At 52.2% G+C, this 20,948-nt stretch overlaps 1 protein-coding gene across 2 annotated transcripts; it reads right to left on the bottom strand.

The window, feature by feature from the left end:
- Nucleotides 1–2,860: 2,860 nt before the first annotated feature.
- On the bottom strand, nucleotides 2,861–19,525 carry Slc25a23 (solute carrier family 25 member 23). 2 transcript variants are annotated; one of them, XM_052746802.1, is made up of 10 exons: nucleotides 19,176–19,522; nucleotides 17,809–17,935; nucleotides 16,828–16,915; nucleotides 15,794–15,905; nucleotides 13,211–13,369; nucleotides 12,973–13,125; nucleotides 12,660–12,767; nucleotides 12,058–12,225; nucleotides 6,307–6,457; nucleotides 2,861–4,843 (listed from the first exon to the last, which is right to left on the bottom strand). In XM_052746802.1, exons 1-10 carry the CDS (start codon nucleotides 19,326–19,328, stop codon nucleotides 4,659–4,661), a joined length of 1,404 nt encoding a protein of 467 aa, XP_052602762.1. In that variant the 5' UTR covers nucleotides 19,329–19,522; the 3' UTR covers nucleotides 2,861–4,658. The 2 variants fall into 2 exon arrangements, with proteins under 2 accessions (XP_052602762.1, XP_052602763.1); XM_052746803.1 differs by lacking the exon at nucleotides 2,861–4,843 and adding an exon at nucleotides 4,857–5,499 and having other exon boundaries at nucleotides 19,176–19,525.
- Nucleotides 19,526–20,948: the final 1,423 nt, after the last annotated feature.

Raw genomic sequence — 20,948 nt, 5'->3', positions numbered from 1 at the left:
CCTCATGGTCTGTCTCAATGTGGATTATTCTACTCTGCGTGGGGGAGAAGACGCTTCATACCATATGGGCAGCATAACTGTGCTTCCCTGTGGTCCAGCCTGAGGTTGTGTACCACCTAGCTCCCCAGACTTACCTGCTACAATGGAGGATGTTCAGGTTTGTTTTCACCCATGTGTCCAAACACATACTCATACACATGTGTGCATCCTGGGTTCCAGGATGCAGGTGGGGGTGGGGATGGGTTGGGGGGGGAATCAGGGTGGAGCTTTTCTAAATAAGGCCCTGACCCTCTTAAGCAAGATCTGGACCCTCAAACAAGGCTTCTGCGTTACCTCGGGATGAACTCCCATAGCTGCTGAAGGATTAGGGCCTCGGTCTCAGTGTCCCTGGGGCGGCTATCTGGCTCCCAGCTAAGAGTGGCTTGTGAATTTAGGGGCAAGAGAGGATGAGGTCACAAGAGTGCTTGTGAGCTCACGGGCATGATGGCGAGGCAGTGCGGTTGACCCTTGTCTCCCACAGCCCAGGAAGAGCTGGTGGGGTCCTCTGAATGGTGCCTAAACAATATTTATTATTCATTTGCTTTGTTTAGTTTTGTTTTGAGACAGGTCGGCATGAAGCCCAGGCTCATCTCACACTCACCAATGGATGACTTTAAATTCCTGATCCTCTTGCCTCTGCCTCCCAAGGTAGGAAGCAGAATGGATTTAGTGTTGAAGGGAGACAGAGCTTTAGTGTGAACAGATGGAGAGTTCTGGAGATGAATGGTGGGGATAGCTGTGTAGCACAGCAAACGAGCTCTGTGCTGCCACATCTGCGGATGATAAATCTTTTTTTTTTTTTTTTTTTTTTTTTTTCCCTGAGACAGCATTTCTCTGTGTAGCCCTGGCTGTTCTGGAACTTGCTTTGTAGACCAGGCTGGCCATGAACTCAGAGATCTGCCTGCCTCCACCTCCCAAATGCTGAGATTAAAGATGTGCACCACCACTGCCCAGAATATTAAAAAGTTTTTAAAATTCTTTTTTGGGGAGTGGGGTGGGGATCAGTGAGACAGGATCTCATGTAGCCCAGGCTAGCTCCAAATTTGCTTGCAATGACTCTGAACTCCTGATCTTCTTGTCTTCACCAGTCCAAGTGCTGAGATGACAAGTTTGTGCCACCTCACCCAGACTTAAAGCCCCTTTCCTCTGTGTGTGTGTGTGTGTGTGTGTGTGTGTGTGTGTGTGTGTGTGTGTGTGTTCTAATTGGAGCTGAGAGATGGTTCAGTGGTTAAGAATGCATACTGCTCTTGAAGAGGATCTGGGTTCAGTTCCCAGCACCACTGTAACTCCAGATCCAGATCAGAGGACCCTGACTGTCTCTCTCTCTCTCACACACACCAGATACACACGACACAAATCAAATCTTTAAAATGTATTATTTTGGTGTGTGTGTGTGTGTGTGTGTGTGTAGTCTGGTGCGTGTGCGGAGGTCAGATGACAGCTCTGTGGACTCCACTTCCTCCTTCCACTTGCACGGGAGTCCCGGGGATTGCATTCAGGTGGAAAGGCTTGCGTGGCAAGGGTCCCACTCAGTGTGTGCGCATGTGAGTGCAGTGTCCTCAGAGGTCAGAAGGGGGCTTCAGATCCTGGAGCTGGAATGACAGGCGACTGTGAGTCACCATGTGGGTTTTGAGACTGCAACTCAGGTCCTCTGCTGGAGCAGTGTGGGCTCTTAACAGTGAATGGACCACCTCTCCAGCCCTCTTGCTGTTTATAAATGGAGTGGAAACTGAGGTTCCAATCTCTTGGAGAAGAGGAAAGAGGAGGAGAGGGGGCAGAGGGGGTGATGGAGGGTCAGAGGAAGCGGGGAAGTGTTGTAGGACATTATTTTAAGGTGTGTTACTTTTGTTTATGCTCTGGAACATTTGTTTAGTGATGCAAAGATGTGTTTGATTAAATAAAATTCACCGCGGTCAGGAGGCTGCGTCAGCAACTAGCCGACAGGAAGTGGTAGGAGGAGCCAGGTGAAAGGGGGTTTATAAGGAGGGGCGAGAAGCATGAGGGCTTTTGGGGGGATTCGAGCAAGGAGAGGGGGTGAGCTACTTGCTATTCAGCCTCTCCGAGGAGCAGAATTCCACCCGAACCTTTCAATCTTGAGTTCTTTAGAGGGACAGCGATTTAGTTAAATTCCCTTCATAGCTTTGAAAGCATTGGTGCCTGAGGGAACAGAATTCCCTCAGGCTGAGGCTGGTAGCGATGGAACTGTAGTTGCTGATTCGGACAACCATGGCTTAAAAGGCAGCAACAATTATAAAAAAAAAGAGCCAGGTAGTGGTGGCGCACGCCTTAATCTCAGCACTCAGGAGACAGAGACAGGCAGATCTCAGTGAGTTCGAGGCCGACCTGGTCTACAGAGTGAGTTCCAGGACAGGCTCCAAAACTACAGAGAAACCCTGTCTCGAAAAACAAACAAACAAAAAATAAATAAATATAAATAAATAAATAAATAAATAAATAGATAGATAACATCAGGGAAGGAAGGAAAGGAGGGGGAGGGGATAGAGGGGAAGCTAGGAAGTAGGGGAGAGAGGAGGTGGGAGGAGAGAGGGAGGAAGGGGGTAAGGTAAGAGGGAAGAAAGGAAGAAAGGAAGAAAAGTAGGGATGGAGTTCCTTGTGAGTTTCTCAACGTCGTCCACACACCCATTTCCATAGTTTTTTAAAAGTCACAAATCTACAATGGAGTCATCAAAGGTGCTTTCTACCGAACCTGATCCCCAGGCCCCACACGGTGGAAGGAGAGGGTAGACTCCCACCAGTCTCCTCTGACTTCCATATGCCCCTCCCTCAAACAAATTTAATTTAAAAAATTAAACAGCAACAATGAAAGTGCTTAGAAAATTTATTGTTTTCCCCTTGAAATGACAGGCACGGGCAGGAAGGTGGGGCTTGGTGTAGGAGGGAGGGAGACGTGGAAGCCATGGTGGGGTCCTCCTGCCACCCAACACCCCAGGCCCCCTTTCACAGTCCTTTGATGGGGTCCCCAAAGACTAGGGAGTTGATCAAGGTATCCCCAGTTACCCTAAGCTCAGAACCCAATGTTTAAGTGCGGAGGGTATGGGAATGTAGTGGGGAGCCAGGGGACTTTGTAGAAAAATAGACCCCCGAGTCAGTCTGGGGATGCTTAATTTTGCATACTGATTGCTGGGTTTCAGGAAGGATGCTGTATATTGGTCCTTAATTGTGACTTTCTGAGGCCCGAGCTGGGCTGGCAGTGCTGGGATGCAGAAGGTCCCCTTGGCTGTGTCCCCCGACTTCACCTGGCAGCTCCCCGTCCATGAACAAGCAGACCAGACCCTCCCAGAGGGACCTGGGCTCTGGGAGTTACTAGCCTGGAAGGTGGGCAGGGGTGTGGAAGACATTTTAGAGTGGGAAGACGGGAAGGGAGGTGATTTGGGAGGGGAGTAGTTCCTTCTGGGTGGGGGAGGGGAGGTGTGTCCTAGCTGAGGGGAGATGCAGCATTCCTATGGGGTGTGGTGTGGGACATACATCTGATCCCTTACTGCTTGGTGGGGAGCCACTGGTCTGGGATTTGGGCTTCCAGAAGGATGCCTGGATGGTGTGGTTCCATGCAGTGGCAATCAGCTCCAGGGTGTATCTTGGATATTGGGGTGCCTGTGGGATCTGAGATGCTGCCACTGGGCGGTTGGGATCTAGGCTTGGGGAGTGGTCTGAGCACTGGGGGTGCAGGAGCACAGGGCTTGGGACCTAGCAGTGTCTGGGAGAGCTCCGCCTTCTATGGATTGTGCCCAGAGAAGGGGTGTAAGGAATCTGGGGTCTGGCATTTAACAGCTGTGGCATCTGGGATCCACCCTGGAGCTCACACCTGTGGTTCCAGGAACCAGAATCTAGTGGGTTGGGACTTGGGACTCTGGGATCCAGTGATGAGAAATTGAAGGTGGTGCTTGAAATGTAGACCCCGCAGTCAAAGTGGAAGAGTGTGGAACCCCAAGTCGAGGTACATGAATTGTTTGCAGTGAGGGATCTGGGATCCAGTGACCCAGGGGCAGAGCCCCAGGATCTTCGCATTGCTCTGTCAGGACCCTGTGCCTGGGAGTTCTTGGCTTCTAGAATCCAGTGGCCGGACTATGAGGCAGGTGACAGGGTATTCATCAGCAGGTTTGGGGATCTCAGTCCTGTGCGGCATGAGCGTCTGGTGCTGGAAGGATCTGGGGTCTGGCTATGGGGTACAAGGATGTGTGCCCCCATGCTTGGGGCATTGGGCCATCTGCTGCTGCATAGGGAGGCCCAGTGCCCAGTGGGTGGTGCAGGGAAAAGCAGGATGTGGCTCTGGGGCTCCGGGATAAGGGTTCAGAGCCAGGGTGTGGATGGTTCTGCATTTCAAGTGTCAGACTGCTGATGTGTGAGTCACAGCAGTTGGGGTCTGATTGTGAAGTTGAGGATCCAGCACTGGGATCCAGTGGCCAAAGAGTGGGGTCCAGTGGTGTAATGGTCAGGACACAGGGCCAAGGATCTGGGATTTGGGTACTGGGATCCAGTGGCTTGGGATGGGGGATTAGGATCCACTGGTCAGGCCACTAGTCTCCGGTGGTCGAGGACGTCAGCCTGGGAGATGCCGTGGTGAAGATGAAGGAATCTCGGGGTGACAGGTTCCTGGTCCCTCACCTGGATGTGACCCCCAGAGCCTGCTTCATGTTCTCATAGACCACGTAGGAGATGCTCACGGCTGGAATGACCTTCATGAAGTTGGGGGCAATGCCCCGGTAGAGGCCCCATACACCCTCCTGGGATAAGATGTGTCGAAGCAGCCCCACCATGGAGACCTGTGGGCTACCCTCAATGGAGGCTGTGGGGGGTGGGAGCTAGGTAAGACCAAAGTTTCCCCTCTCATTTCTCCCTCTGTCCCCACACCCAGGGCTGGGCTAGGTGGCCATTTCAAGAGGAGGTGAGATGGGTGACACAGGAACAGTGGGCCCTACCACGAGACTCCGGATATCTGAGGGCTGGAACAGTGGGCCCTACCATGAGATTCCGGATATCTGAGGGCTGGAACAGTGGGCCCCACCACGAGACTCCGGATATCTGAGGGCCCAGGAACTATCAATCTCAGCGACCACATTTGAGGATGAATGGAAACAGCAGGTGTGTGCATGTGTGTGTGTCTGTGTGTGAGTGTGTCTGTGTATGGGAGTGTGTCTGTGTGTAACAAGAGGAGAGAAACCCCCCCCCCCTTCCTTAAAGTTAATTTTCTCCTTCTCGTCAGGGCTAACCTCTGTTCATCTTTCCTTCCTCCATCCCAAAGCCGGCTGTTTAGGGGTGCCATCTGTGGTACCCTAGTCTAAGTCAGGTTCCTACCTCTCCTCAACCCTAAATCAACCCTCAATCGTGGAATGATTTATGCAGCTTCCTTCCTCCTCCCCAGGGGATGAAGTTCATGCAGAGTAGAGAGCATTCATCTCATTCGCCAATTGCGTCTCCAGCAAAAATCAGGGAACACAGACACTAAGGTTCACGTAAACAGATTCCGGGGAAATGGAACAGGGAGAAAGAGACAGAGGAAAAACAACAACAGTGGAAAAGCTGTGGCAGGAGGATTGTCCTGAGTTCCAGCCCGGCCTGGGACACAGCAATCCTCTGTCTTAAGCTAAACTCAAGGGCTGGAGGGATGGCTCAGTGGGAAAGAGAGCTTCCTGCTCTTCCAGAGGACCAGTGCCGTTTCTGGCACCCATGCACGTGACCCCCTAGCTCCAGGAAGTCTGACGGGCCTTTGTGGGTGTCTCAGCCACCCACAGCCACACCCGCACACACACATGCATGCATGTGTGCAGAAATAAAAAACAAATCTTAAAAAAAAAAATCTTGAAATAAAAACAAAACACAGTAGCTAGGCTGTCCTTAAGGCTGGGTGTGGGGATGCACACCTTTAGGAGGCAGGGGCCAGTGGCAGATCTGTGAGTTCCAGGCCAGTCAGGGGTACATAGACCCTGTGCCATAAAATAAGAATAAAGACACTGTCCTCCCTTGGCTTTGGCTAATTTTGTTCCCAGCATCCCCGACTCCCTTGTTTTCATCCAGCTTTGAATAACAGCTCAGGTTACTGGCAGGCCCAGAAATGTCACAGTGTTGTCTGTGGTGAAAGACTGCCTGGTTAGCATCACGATTGGGTAGACTGAAGCCCAGACAATAGGAAGGACTTACGGAGGCCACCCACCCACCCACAGGAACCCAGCCCAGACTCTGCCTACACAGACTTAGGTAGGACCCAAGTGGCAGGCTTTCCTACCCCAGCCTCCCGTCCAGGCCTCTCACCTTGGGCCTGCATTCGGGTCCGGACCAGTGCCAGTGGGTAGCTGGCAATCTGGCCGCAGGTGCTGGAGATAGTGCCGCAGGCCAGTAGCACAAGAATGCCTGGGTTTGCTGATTCGTGGCTGTACTGCTGAAGCCAGCGATTCTTCAGGGTCTAGGGGAGAAAGGAGCAAGTGGGTTCAGAGTTGCAGATGGGAAGACCCTGGTGTCAAAGCCCTTGTTACCAGCTCTGGATACCACCGTTGCTGGTACTAGATTAGATGATGGGGTTTGTCTTCCCCACTGGGTTAGTGTCACCCTCTGACTGGGGGATTCTAGGTGGGGCTCCACCCTGATCACGCCCCCAGCCCTTCACTGGGGGATTCTAGGAGGGGCTCCACCCTGACCACGCCCCCAGCCCCTCACTGGGGGATTCTAGGTGGGGCTCCACCCTGACCACGCCCCCAGCGCCTCTCTGGGGTATTCTTTTTTTTCTTTTAAATAATTTTAAATAATTTATTTTTATTTTATATTCTCTGGTGTATTGCCTGCATGAATGTCTGTATGAGGGCACCGGATCCCCTGGAACAGGAGTTACAGACAGTTGTGAACTGCCATGTGGGTGCTGGGAATTGAACCGGGGTCTTCTGGAAGAGTAGCACTGCTCTTAACCATGGCTGGGGGATTCTAATGGTCACTACTTGAGCTGTATCCCTTGCCCTTAAACTTTTTCTTTTGGGACAGGGGCTTAGTCTGTAGCCCACACTGGCTTTGAAGTTGGTATCTTCTCAGCCACCCCAGTACTGGGATGACAGGCTTGCGCTGCCCAGCCTGGCTTCTGTGAGCAGTTTCCGAGTATTCCTTCCCATTTGCCTCCTGCACTGTGCACACCCCATGCCTGGGACGTCACCACAGTGACCGTCTACAGCAGGAAGGATTTTACATCCAGGATTAAGGAACATTTGGATTTTGTTTTTGTTTTTTTGAGACAGGGTTTCTCTGTGTAGCCCTGGCTGTCCTGGAAGACCTGTAGACCAGGCTGGCCTTGAACTCAGAAATCTTCTGCCTCTGCCTCCTGAGTGCTGGGATTAAAGGCATGCTCCGCCACCACCTGGCTTCATTTTGAATTTTTTAAAATTTATTTTTATTTTATGTGCGTTGATGTTTTGCCTTCATGTATATCTGAGGGTGTTGGGTCCCCTGGAACTGGACTAACAGGCAGTTGTGAGCTGTGTGGGATTTGAACCCAGGTTCTCTGGAAAGGCAGTACTCTGAACCACTGAGCCATCTCTCCAGCTCCCATTTTGGATTTTTAAAGACAATCTCGCATAGCCCAGACAGGTCTCAAACTCACTAAGTAGCTGAGAATGAACCTGAACTCCTGGTCCTCCTGCCTCTACCCCTCCATGATGGGGTGAAATGGGTGTGTGCCACCTGGTTTATGAGGTACTGGGGATGGACTCCCGAGCTTTGTGCATGCTAGGAGAGTGTTCAACCCCCTGAGCTACCTCCTCCATCCCTCTGAAGATAAATGAAGGCCTTCATCGCGTGTCTTAGGGTACGTTAGCTGATGAGATTCATGAAGATGACTGGAGTGGGCTCTGAGAGCCACAGCTCCTTCTGTGAAGAGGAGGGACATAAAGGAGAGAGTCAAGGGACACCAGACACAGAAATGGGGCTGATGACGCCACAGCGCAGAAGGAATGCTTTAGGAATTGCAGTGACCATCTGTGAATCTAGCTGCCCAAGAGGCTGAGGCAGGAGGATTGATTATGCTCAGGAGCTTGTGATTAGCCTAGGCCACAAAGTGAGACACTTGTCTATAAGAAAAATAACTAAAATTTAAAATAAAGGAGGGGCTGGGCAGATGGCTATGAGGGTAAAGAGATTGCTTCATGAGCAAGAGGACCTGGGTTCAGATCCCAGCGTGCACAAAGGAGCCAGATGAGGCTTCGAAGACCTGTAAATAATGCAGCTCTGGGGAGGCAGAGACAAGAGGCTCTCTGTGGCTGGCAGCTAGTCAGCCTAGGCACACCAGTGAGCACCAGAGTCAGTGAGAGACCCTGCCTCCCTCAGATCTCTGACTCCCTCATCTACACAGGAGCTGCAACCTCAGAATATTTCAACCAACAGAAGATGCCAATTCATATGGTTCCTATGTGGCAGATGAGAAACTGAGGGGGAGGGGAGCCATGTGCCCAAAACTCTGGAATTTTCTGGAACCTTCTTCCAAGATCTTCCTCTCCCCCCTTCTTCCTTTTTCCCTTTTACTTTCTGGGCATGTGTGTGTGCTTGTGTATGTGCATGTATGTGTACAGGGGTGCATGCCCACTTGAGGACATGTGGGGGCTAGAGGCTGACATCAGGTGTATCACTCAAACCCTCTCACCTTATCTTTGGAGACAGGATTTCTCACTGAACCTGAACCTCATTGCATGGTCCATCAGTGAGCTCCAGGATCCTCCTGTCCTGGAGTCCCAGATGCTCTTCCTAATGTTTTACTTACATTCTGGATCAGAACTCACATCCTCTTCCTTGTATGGCAGGAACATTACCAACTCAGCCAGCTCCCTAACTTCCCAAACTTCCTTTTTTGAGGCAGGGTATCTCTGTAGCTCTGGTTAGCCTGGAACTTGCTACATAAACCAGGTTGGACTCAAAGTCATGGAGATCCTCCTGCCTCTGTTTCCCAAGTGCTGGGATTAAAGGCATACACCACTGCCGCCACCATCTCCCTTTTAATTAATTAATTAATTAATTTTTATTCTATGTGTCTGGGTTTTTGCCTCCGTGTATGTCTGCATACCATAAGCATGCAGTATCTATGGGGGCTAGAAGAGGGCATCTGATCCCCTGGAACTGGAGTTACAGGTGGTTGAGAGCCACTGTGTGGGTGCTGAGACTATGTTTTTAGTGAGTTATTAAGAGCTCTAATGGGCTGGTGAGATGGCTCAGTGATAAAGGTGCTTGCAACCAAGCCTGATGATGGTGTTTCATCACTGGAACCCACATAGTGAAAAGAAAGGACCAACTCCTATATGGTACCCTCTGACCTCCATACACATGCTGCGGCACATGGACACACACAGAGATTAACATAAAATAAAGAGCTGTTCTGGGCTGGAGAGATGGCTCAGTTGCAAACTCCTTGCCATGCATGAGTTTGACCCCCAGTACCCATGTCAAAGGCCAGGAATGGTTGTATCTGCCTGTAACCACATTCTTGGGGAGGCAGAGATACTTGGCTCACTAATGAACCCCTCTAGCCTCCTTGATGAATCCCAGATTCCTGTGAGAGATCCCATGTCAAAGCACAAGGTAGACAGTACCTGAAATATGACACCTGAGGTTGTCTTCTGGCTTTCACACACACACACACACACACACACACACACACACACACGTACTAGGTGTCCTGTTGTTGCCAGGGATAGTGGCACATGCCTGTAATGTTAGTACTCAGGAGGCTGAGGCAGGGGGATTACCATGCATTCAGGCCATCACAGGATGCACTGTGCGTGAGCCCCCATCTTTAAAAACAAAAGAGCTGCCGGGAGGTGGTGGCGCACATCTTTAACCCAGTGCTTGAGAGGCAGAGGCAGGAGGATCTCTGTGAGTTCAAGGCCAGCCTGGTCTACAGAATGAGTTCCAGGACAGGCTCCAAAGCTACACAGAGAAACCTTATCTAGAACCACCCCCCCCCAAAAAAAAGAAAGAAAGAAAGAAAGAAAAAGAAAAAAGTAAAAAGAAAAAAGCTGTGCTTCAGTTGGTGGAACATTTGCCCAACACACATGAAGCCCTGGGTTCCACTCAGCACCACATTAACTTGGCCTGGTAGTGTAGACCTGTCATCTCTGCACTCAGGAGTATGGTTAGGAGGGTCAGAAGTTCAAAGCCATCCTCAGCTACATAGCAAGTTTGAGGCCAACCAAGGCTACATAAGACCCTGTCTTAAGGAAAAAGGAAAAGAAGAGGGGTACTGAAGAGATGGCTCAGTGGTCATGCTTGGCACTGGCTATTCTTGAAGAGGGTCTAGTTTTAATACCCAGCACCCACGTGGTGGCTCACAACCATCTGTAACTGCAGTTCCTGGGTGATCTGGCACCCTCTTCTGGCCTTCATGGGCACCACATGCAACGTGCAGGCGGGCAAACACCCATACACAATGAAAATTGAAAATAACAAATAATTGAAAAATAAAGGAAGAGAATGTGTTGGCCTGGAGGCCAGGCCAGAACTCACACATGCTTTGGGGAAGATGGGCATCTGAGGCTTGCTTTACACTGTGTTCACACTCTTAGGAGCTGGAGGGGCCCCAATTCCTACAAAGCTAAAGCTTCCATAACTCTAAGGAGGCAAATGTGAACCTCTAGGTTTCATCTGCAGCACCATAGGGGAAAAATGGTTTTATTATTGTTGTTGTTTTGAGAAAGGACATCACTTTGTGACCCAGGCTATTCTTGTGTTTACAAAGATCCTTCTGCCCCTGCCTCCCAAGGCATGGGATTAAAGGCATGCGTCACCATGCCTAGTTGCTGTGGTAATCCTCCTCCTGCATCAGCCTTCTGCGTGTCGGATGACAGGCACCAGTCTCCATTTCTGGCTAAAAGTGACCTTTTAAAATGTATGAAAATATTAATTTTTTTTATTTATGTGTGCCTATGTGAGTGTATGTGCACTGTGAGAGTGCAGTATTTCTGGAGGCCAGAAGAGGGCATAGAATTCCCTAGAGTGCCGGGCAGTGGTGGCGCATGCCTTTAATCCCAGCACTCGGGAGGCACAGCCAGGCGGATCTCTGTGAGTTTGAGGCCAGCCTGGTCTACAAAGTGAGTTCCAGGAGAGGCACCAAAACTACACAGAGAAACCCTGTCTCGAAAAACCAAAAAAAAAAAAAAAGAATTCCCTGGAGCTGGATTTATAGGGTGCTGTTAGGCCTAATGGTGTAGGGAGCTAAATTCAGGTTCTCTGCCAAAGCAACAAGCCCTCTTAACAGTTGAGCTATCTCTTTAGTCACATTTTTCTATTTGGTTGTTGTTGATTTCTTTTAATTTTTGTTTTTCTTTTTTCTTTCATTCATTTAATAATTTATTTTTATTTTATGTGCACTGGGGTTTTGTCTGCATGTATGTCTGTGTGAGAGTATCAGATCTTGGAGTTACATTTAGCTGTCATATGGGTGCTGGGAATTGAACCCAGGTCCTCTGGAAGAGCAGTTGGTACTCTTAACACACACACACACACACACACACACACACACACACACACACACACACACCCTGCATCCAAGGTTTCTCTGTGTAACAGCACTGGCTGACCTGGAACTCACTCTGTAGACCAGGCTAGCCTTGAACTGGCAGAGATCCACCTGCCTCTGCCTCCCAAGTGCTGGGATTAAAGGCATGTGCCACTAGGCCCAGCTTAAATTTTGTTTTTCAGGACAGTGTCTCTTCACATAACTAGGCTGTCTTGAAACTGACTACCTAGTGCAGGCCAGCCTTGAACTCCAGATCCTCTGACCTCACTCTCCTAAGATCTGGGACATCAAGTGTGCGACACCGTGTGGAACTGGAAACAAGGTTTTTGCATCATTGAGTGACAGAAGAAGGGTGGTACAATGTCTAGAGGGACCCTCCAGGGTTCTAAGACCCACCACAGTTTTCAAGTCCGAGATTGCCCTTCCTAGCTATGAGAAGTCTACAGGATTAGCGTGGAGTGTCCTAGGCCAAATCCCAGAAGGAGAAAGAAGAGAGGGAAGGACAGTAGTTATCCACAGACCTCGTAGACGGCTAGATCGATTCCAGCATAGGGGATGATGCCCAGCACATTAGGCAGGTAGCCACGGTAGAAGGCGCGGGGCCCTTCACGCTCCAGGATCCGCCGTGCGCAGTCCAGGAGCCCTTTGTACTGGCCAGTTCTGCGTAGAGTCAGCCTTGTCTTCAGTACCTGGGTGAGAACTCTGTCAACCCCTTGAAAAACTGCTTCCAAAAATCATCATGCTCAGGAGTGATGTCATCTATTAGTGGCTACTCCTGAAAACAGATGTCTTGAGGACCCAGCTAGGGCTGAGTAGGTAGAATGACCACTTAGTGTACACAAAGGTCTGATTTCCATCCCCAGCACCAGGTATGGTGTCTCACGCCCGGCATCCTTACACTTGGCAGGCCTATCCATAAATGGCCAGTTACTATGACTACCAAATCTCTCGGAGTTACATCTCAAATTGAGATGCCCAGACAAGCTAGACAGGAAACGGCTCCTGGTCCCAAGTCAGGCAGTTAGGGTTACAGTTAGCTCCGCACACAGTGTGGAGCAGGAATGAAGCAGTATGGCAGGCCCACCCTCCCGTGCTGGATCTTTCTCCGCCCCCTCCTTCTCACCTCCATGGGATATATGATGGTTTGAGCTGTGGCCCCGGCCAGGGAGCCAGCCACGAAGCGCTCCTGAACGTGCAGTGTCTCTTGCTGCCCCCGGATGGCCCGCTTGATCTGAGGGTGGAACACGGGGGTGGGGGGTACGACGGACACTGTGGGGTGCATAGGAACCTTGGGGATTACCGAGCTGTTCATGCATTCCACTGTTCTCCAGCTGGCACGGAGCTGGCCAATAGGGGGCGTTTTGCAAGCCAGGCCCTTGAGCCCTTGTGTTTAGTTTCTGCTTCCCAAGGCCGAATATACACTCTCCTGAACCAACCTGTTCATAAGCCATGAACTTGATGGCTGATTCAGGGGCGATCTTGAGCACGTTGATGCCGTTGCCCCTCCAGAGGGACAAGATGCCCCCTTCTTGAACCATGTTTCGCAGGCCCCCTAGGATGTTGAGCCGGTTGGACTTAGAGGCATGGACCTGAGTGGGGAGAGAAGGTGAACTGGCGATGCCCTCTTACTTCCGGGACCTGGATGATGGGGTGGATCCCTTCAGGTCCTCTCACCTGCATGAAGACCTTGAGACGGTCCAGAGGAGCTGTGCCTGTCCGCGACACAGCCCCCGCCACGGCACCAGCCACCAGCTGCTTCCACCACATGCCTGTAAGTTTCTCCTGCTTGGAGAACTCATCGGGCACCGTCAGGCATTCGCCAATGTCCAGGACCTGAGGATAGGGGCTGCAGGTGTCATGTCCCAGCAGAAGTGGGGGGTTGTACCTGGGTCCTAAGTGGGGGAGGCTCCTCTATGAATTCCAGGACACCCCAGAGTTAACTAACCAAAGGACCTTGCTTGGAGAGCCTAGCAGATCCCTTTTGGATCCTGCCACGTGCCGCTAAAACATCCAACTAGCAGTCCCACTATTGATACCCTAGGATTCCTCTGAGAGATCTACACGGAGTTCCACTACAGGAGTGGTTCTCAACCTTCCTAACACTGCGACCCTTTAATACAGTTCTTCACATTGTGGTGATCTCCTAAGCACACAATTATTTCCGTTGCTACTTCGTAACTGTAATTTTGCTTCTGTTATGAATTGTAATGTAAATACCTGTGTCTTCCGAATGGTCTTAGGTGACCTCTCTGAAAGGGTTGTTTGACCCCTAAAGGGGTCGCAGCCCATGGGTTGAGAACCACTGCACTAAAGGCTCCATTAAGTCCCAAAAATAATTCAGTCCACTGACTCCCACAAACGAGCCCACTGAGGGGGTCTGTGAGAGGGTTCATTAGGTTAAGGTATGTGTGGCCAAGTCTGAAGACATGAGTTCACTCTCTGGGACCCATATGACAGAAGGAGGAAACAGACTTCCCCAAGTTGTCTTCTGACCACACATGTGCCCCTCACACAGAATAAGTAATGGTTAAAAGCAGAATCCAGCTGGGCGGTGGTGGCGCACGCCTTGGATCCCAGCACTCAGGAGGCATTGAGGCAGGCGGATCTCTGTGAGTTCAAGGCCAGCCTGGTCTACAGAGCGAGTTTCAGGACAGCCAGGGATACACAGAGAAACCCTGTCTTGAAAAACAAAACAATGCCGGGCGGTGGTGGCGCACGCCTTTAATCCCAGCACTCGGGAGGCAGAGCCAGGCGGATGTCCGTGAGTTCGAGGCCAGCCTGGGCTACCAAGTGAGTTCCAGGACAGGCGCAAAGCTACACAGAGAAACCCTGTCTCGAAAAACAAAAACAAAAAAAAAAAAAAAAAAAAGAAAGAAAAACAAAACGAAACAAACCAACAACAAAAAAAAGAAAGAAAGAAAGAAAAAGAAAAAGAAAGGGGCCATTGAATTTCACCAGAGGATCCCCCTGATCTCACCAAAGGAGCTACCGATTCTTACCAAAAGATCCACTGAGTCCCACCAAAGAATCTATTGAATCCTACTGAAGAATCTACCAGATCCCACCACAGGATCCACTGATCCCACCAAAAGAGCCACTGAGTCCTACCAAAGGATTTGCTCTCACAGTAATCTCCTCCATGGGGAGGCCTCTCCTAGAAGTCTTCCTATAAGCCCCCCATCCCTCAGGAGTCTTCCCTTAGAAGTCCTCCCCCAAGAGTCCTCCAAGAGTCTTTCCCAAAAAACTTTCCCCTAGAAACCCTTTCCCAGGAGTCTTCCCGAGGAGTGCTCGCCATCCTAGAGTCCAGCCATAGACTTCCCAACTGTGGATCTTTGGGGGTGGACATCTCTGGATCTCCCAAGAGGACTGTAGTACAGCTATTTCCTCAGCATGGCATCATCACCCCGCTGCCATTTTAAGGCAGTGATTACCTTGGCCTGGTAGCCATGGCAATGAACCGAGCAGAACAGTCCGGTGATAACTGGGTCTGTGATAATGGAGCTATTGCACCCCCTGCTAGGGAGGGGACAGTCACTGTCCCACCCCAGCTGCAAGGAATCCTGAGAAACGTTAACTATATGGGAAGCAGAAGGCTAATTGAAAGATTCCATGGTGCATTTTCCACAGAGTCCCCATCCAGTGATGGGGTGGGACTCGGGCAGTGGTGCAGCTGCTGTTTGGGGGTCACCCAGGTCCTGTAAATGACCCCTCACTGTGCTCTGTAATGAAGCTCAAACTCATGGGCTTAGCAAATCAGACCTCGGTGGGATCCTTCCTTTAGTCTGTTGTCACCCCACCTGGGGTGAACAGACGCTTGTTCACACCTCCCCAGGACAAGCCAATGCAATGAGGATCTCCTCCTGATACTAACAGATCCCTAGTGATCCCCACCTTGGGGACCTCCCTCCCCACCCCCAGTGGACTCCTCTGGACCCTCCAAAGACGATGTCTGCCTGTATTTCCCCTCAGCCGCAGCGTGAGCCTTGGAGCAGGCAACGAGCACCCGGCAGGCAGCTGGCAGTTGTGTGGGTCGAGCGTGGGAACACCATTTGGTGTATTTTTCTCCCCCATAACTCCAGTTCCTACCAACTGGCCCTGGAGTCTGAGCAGATAGCAGAGCTGTCCATGGGGGTTATCAGGCTCCTGAACCCAAGATGTAGGGATAAAGGAACAGAGCTTCCAGAGTCCTGGCCCAGCCCTTCTGAGCCCCGGGGAAGTTGGAGCTTGCCTCCACCTTGTAGGCGGCCCCCAACTTACCGTAGAATGCTTCCAGAAATATAGGACATCCTCCACATTCTCCAGAGAGTGCAGCAGAAAGTGATCTCGCCATTCCTGCCAATCAATGGTCATGGTGCCATCGCGGTCCATGCTGGAGGTGGGGTGGGCACAGGCTCAGTGTGTGGACTGGCGGGGGTGGGTGCTACTAGCCTTCACGGATTTGGGGAGCACAGTGTGCATTGCTCCTCTGCAGCACTGGTTTGTTTGTTTATTTATTTATTGATTGATTGATTGATTGATTGATTGAGACAGGGTCTCACTCTATAGTCCAGACTGGCTTGGATTTCATAGCAATCCTCCTGCCTGTGTACCTGAGGCTAGAACAACACCCCATGCCTGCATTTTTTTTTTTTTAAGACAGAATCTTATCCTGGAGACCATGCTGGCCTCAAACTCATGGCAATCCTCCTGCTTTAGCTTTCTGAGTGTTGCTATGACAGCACGCACACATATGAGCTCGCATGTCCCGCGGCTTGCACATAGAGGTCAGGGGACAACTTGCTGGGTTAATGCTCTCCTTCCATCATGTGTGTATTGGGGACCCACCTGTCCTCATCAGGCTTGAGGGGCAAGTGCCCTTACCTACTGAGCCATCTTGCCAGATTCACATGCCTGGCTTTTGTGGAGTTATTTATAAGGGAAGAAGTCTCATTCTGAAGTCCAAGTTGGCCTCTAACTCATGGCAACCATCCTGCCTTGGCCTCTTAAGTGCTAGGAGGACAGGTTCAGGCCCCAGGTGTGATCTAGTCACATTGTCTGGCTGACTTGCCTGTTGTAAGTCCTTCAGACCAACCCTATGTGGGTAGCTGTAGTACCCACCAGCCCTTTTCAGGGCCAGACAGGGACTTCAGTCCACTGGCCTAAGATCTGTTTGACTCCAAAGTCCAGCTTTTCATCTTTGCCCTCCCTGGAACAGGGTCTGGGGCTCAGAGGACAGAACTGTCTGGCAGGGGAGGGAAGAGGGTGGGGGTGAGGAGAGGGTGGGGGTGAGGCCTGAGACTCCAGTAACCCACCTGTGTAGAATTTTCTCCGCCTGCTCCAGCGAGATGGAGATGCCCAGTGCTCGGAAGCTCTGCTGAATCTCAGAGACATCGATGTGACCTGGAAAGGGTGCCCCAGGAGACACCCAAACCAAAGACTGGACGGGGGTGGGGGATCCAGAAGCCCCTGTGTGTGTGTGTGTGTGTGTGTGTGTGTGTGTGTGTGTGTGTCAGAGATCAGTGGTCACGTCTTCCTCAGTCTCTCTTCATACTCCTTTTGAGACAAGGTCTCTCAATGAATCTGGCTGGAGGTCACTGACTCAGCTAGGCCAGCTGGACAGTGAGCCCCAAGATCCTCCAGTCTCCACCTCACCACCCCAGCTTTTTAACATGGGTGCTGGGGATTGAACTCAGGTCCTTGTGTTTGCAGGGCAGGCACAGGCACTTTACTGACTGAGTCAGCCCCTCAGCCTCAGGGGAGAGATTTTCACACAGGTTGTGGGGGCTTCTCAGAGTTGGCACTGGGCCGTACTGGGCAGTCCTCCATTCCATGAATGAGTTCAGGGGTGACTGCAGAAGTCCCTAGGCTAGAAAAGACTAAAGCAATATTTGCTTATTTATCCATTTTTCAGTTCTCCCTGCCCAGCATAGGTTCTAGGGATTGAACTCAGGACCTTGTGGTTTTGTGGCAAGTACTTTGCCCTCTGAGCCATCTCTCCAACCTTAAGGCAATGCTTAAAGAGCCTAGAAGACACTTGATCAAGGGACTGTCCCTGGATCCCAGACCCTGAAGCTCTTATACTGTGCAAAAAGAAACATCTCTGAGGGTGGAGACGGGGGTCCTCCGCTAAAAGGGAACAGGAGGTGGAATGGGCCGGTTTGGGCTCAGATCACCTAGTTGGGGCTGAGAAGAACTCCCGAAATAGCCCATGAGTCAGAAGCAGCCCTCCCCTCCTCCCCAGCACTGCGGGTTCTAACCCATCTGCCCATCCCCCAGCCTGGAGCCTATCTCACCATCCTGGTTCCGGTCAAGGCTGTGAAACATGAGCAGGAGGCGCTGCTCCCGTTCCTGCAGGTAGCGAGTGAATTCCTCCAGGCTGAGGCCACCATCTGGATCAGCATCCCCCTCAGAGGAGATGCCCTGGAAGAGAAAAAAGAGGACACAGGGACTCAGCACACTGTACCCCCACAGTGTGTGTGTTACAATATGCCTTATGCCTCAGGAACCCAGAGCCCCAGCACCTCAAGGAAGGGGGACAGGGGCCATCACCCCTGCCCCTCAATCAGCCCATTTTTCAGCAAGATGCCCCAATTCACAATAAGTGTCTGGTTGCTGCCCAGTTTTCCTGGTAGGCAGACTGAGATGCTTCCAAGTCACAGAAGCGGTTCAAGGTCATAGAACTGTGAAGCGGCAACCTTGAGCACATTTTTGCGTTTAGACAGGGTCTCACATAGCCCAGGCTAGCCTCATTCTCTCTGTATTGGAGAATGACCTTGAACTCTGATTCTTCTGCACCACTCTGTCTCCCAAACCTCCCACCTAGCTTTTTCTTCTTACACAACCCATTTCCTTGGCAGGCTGGAGGTGGAGGGTGTCCCGTTAGAAACAGTCCTGGTTCATACAGGGCCCAACATGTCAAAGCCAATAGATACGGGGCCTCTATATTCCCACCGGAGAAGTGGGACCTCAGACTCAAGGTCTACAAAGATGCAACAGGTCTGATTCGGGGACATCGGGTGTGAGGGATACCTGTGAAGCAAGAGGGAAGGGCCACCTCCCATGCTGGGGCTGAAACCCAGGACCTTTGCACATGCTAGAAAAGCGCTTTACCACAGAGCTGCACCCAGGCTCAAATTCCCTCCTAGATAGATCGGACCCCAGTAGAGGCAGGGTGGCCTCAGATGGACTGAATCTCTGGCTGGAGCAGCCTGGAGCAACCAGCCAGGTCCCGGAAAGCGCCGGCGGGGAATGTAAATAAGAAACTAGGGTAGCTGGCTAGGGGCTCAGTGGGTGCCCCAGCAGGGTGTGGAAGTTGTGTTCACTGCAGGTGGGAGCAGGTCACCCCTCGGATCGCGAGGAGAACAGCGGAGGGCGTGTCTCCGGGCAGTGGACGGGAAAGCCTCCCGCTGTCCCGTCCGTTCTCCAGCAAGCAAGAGCCTGGGGTTGGGGGGAGGCACTGGATCCTGGCAGCCGTAGGCGCTGCAGGCCCGGGGCCTTGTCTCGCGACGCCGTTAGGCCAGACGCGTGTGGGCAGGGGGAAGGGAGGTGACAGGTGGTGGGTCCAGCCAACAGGTAGCGTGCGGCTGCTGCAGCCGCCGCATTCAGGGGCACGGGTTACGGCGCGGGCGGGCCCTGCAGCGGTGGTCACTGCCCATGGTACCTGCTGTGCACGGTCGGGATCGCCCCCTCCCAGCCTGGCCAGCCCCTGGCGCAACTCATGCACGTCCACGCGGCCGTCCTTGTTGCTGTCCAGCTCCTCGAACAGGCGACCCCAGCGCTGCCGCCGCTCCGCGTCGCCAGAGCCCCCCCGCATGGCGCCCGCCCGGGGGGGAGGGGAGGCCCCGCAGCTATGGCCTCGGCGGGGGCTTTCCGGCTCCCCCTCCCCCCCGGGGTCCCCACAGGGTCAGCTCCCGCGACCACCCGCACCGCAGCCTCTGCGCTGCTGCGGGGCCGAGCTCCGGCACTTGCTGGAAGTGATAAATGCTAGTCGTCCCCGCCCGCTCCAGAACTTGCGTCTCCTCCTCCGACCCGCATTACTGGGGGGAGGGGGCCGGGGGCGGAGCAGGGGGCGTGGGGAAGGATTTTAGGAGGCTCTGGTATTGCACATCTGACAGTGCCCGCATTCCTGGGGCGGTAGAAAGGCAACCGTCTAGGTACTCTGCTTGCCTCAGTTTACCCCTTTTCCTTAAATGGTTTTGGCAGGGAATTGTCAGGGATTGGATTTTGTGATCTCGTTCCTTTCGACCTCCCTCTCCTACGGACCCTTATCAGGAATTCAAGTTTTTGCTTCTCCCAGGCTTCCGCAAGAACTCGGAACCAGTATAAGCGTTTCTTTTGCCCGCCCGCTCTCGTCAGATTCCCCAATCGATGACGGAAACAGAAGACCAACAAAGGGGAGAGCTCCCTCCCCAACACTTCATCCCGCCCGCGCGCCTCCATTTCTCGGTGACACTCCAAGAGAGAAACGCAAGGTCAACGCGCGGCGCGGCTGCAAAGTCAAATCCCTATTGGTCGGAGCCGCCGGAGCTGCGCCCGTCCGCTCCACGTAGGCGGGGCTTCCCGATTGACCCACCGCGGCCTCCAGCCCCGCAGCCCGCAGCCCGCCAGGCGTTCTTAAAGGGGCTGCGCCCCCATCTAGACTCTCAGCAGGCTGCTCTTTGCAGACCTGCCTGGGCAGGGAGTCCCGGGCCAGAGTCTCCGACGCCACTGAGGATAAAGATCAGGAGGTGGCCGGGCCCTGGAGGCGGGGCCTCAGCCAGGGACCGTGGTTGCACCTGCTGAAGTCCCTCCCACAAGTTTCGGGTGCAGTTTCTGGTCTCACCGTCAGGGGGAAGGGAGCCCGCTTGACCGCGAATAATAAATAATACCTGACGTTGAGTGCGCTGCGCATGCCAACCTTCCACTCGCTGCTCAGCACCGTCCTTGCCCAAACCCTGTGAGGCAGGCAGGTGGCACTCGTTTTTCCCACGCTACAGAGGAGGAAACAAGAAGTTGAAATTCCCAGCCGGGATTCCCACTTAGGGCCGGAGCAGAGATTTAAACAGATTTTTAAAAACCACCACTCCTAGAAGCTACGAAGCCTCTTTTATTTATTCTTTAGGGTTTTTGCTTGTTTTGTTTTTGTTTTCCAGACACGGTCTCGCTAGGTAGCCCTGAAAGTCACTATGTAGACCAGGCTGATCTGGAACTCGCAGAGATCCACCTGCTTCTGCTCTGTTTAAGAAGTGCACCTCTACAGCGGGTGTCGTAGGGCTTTGTTACGCACTAGAGGAGCACTCTGGCCAGTGGACCCCAGCTTCAGCTCTATGGCCATTTGTTGTTTTACTCTTGTTTTGAGTCAGAGCCTCTTTCTGTAGGCCTAGAGCGTGCAACAGCTCTCCTGCTTCAGATTTCAAATTGCTGGGATGTAATCGTGTGCCGCCATATCCTGTTC

The sequence above is a fragment of the Peromyscus californicus genome, unplaced genomic scaffold, assembly GCF_007827085.1.
Source record: "Peromyscus californicus insignis strain IS unplaced genomic scaffold, ASM782708v3 Scaffold_1__1_contigs__length_55948999, whole genome shotgun sequence".
Classification (NCBI taxonomy): Eukaryota; Metazoa; Chordata; class Mammalia; order Rodentia; family Cricetidae; genus Peromyscus; species Peromyscus californicus.
The sequence above is the reverse complement of the archived record's forward strand: the minus strand, read 5'-3'. Positions and strand labels throughout refer to the sequence as shown.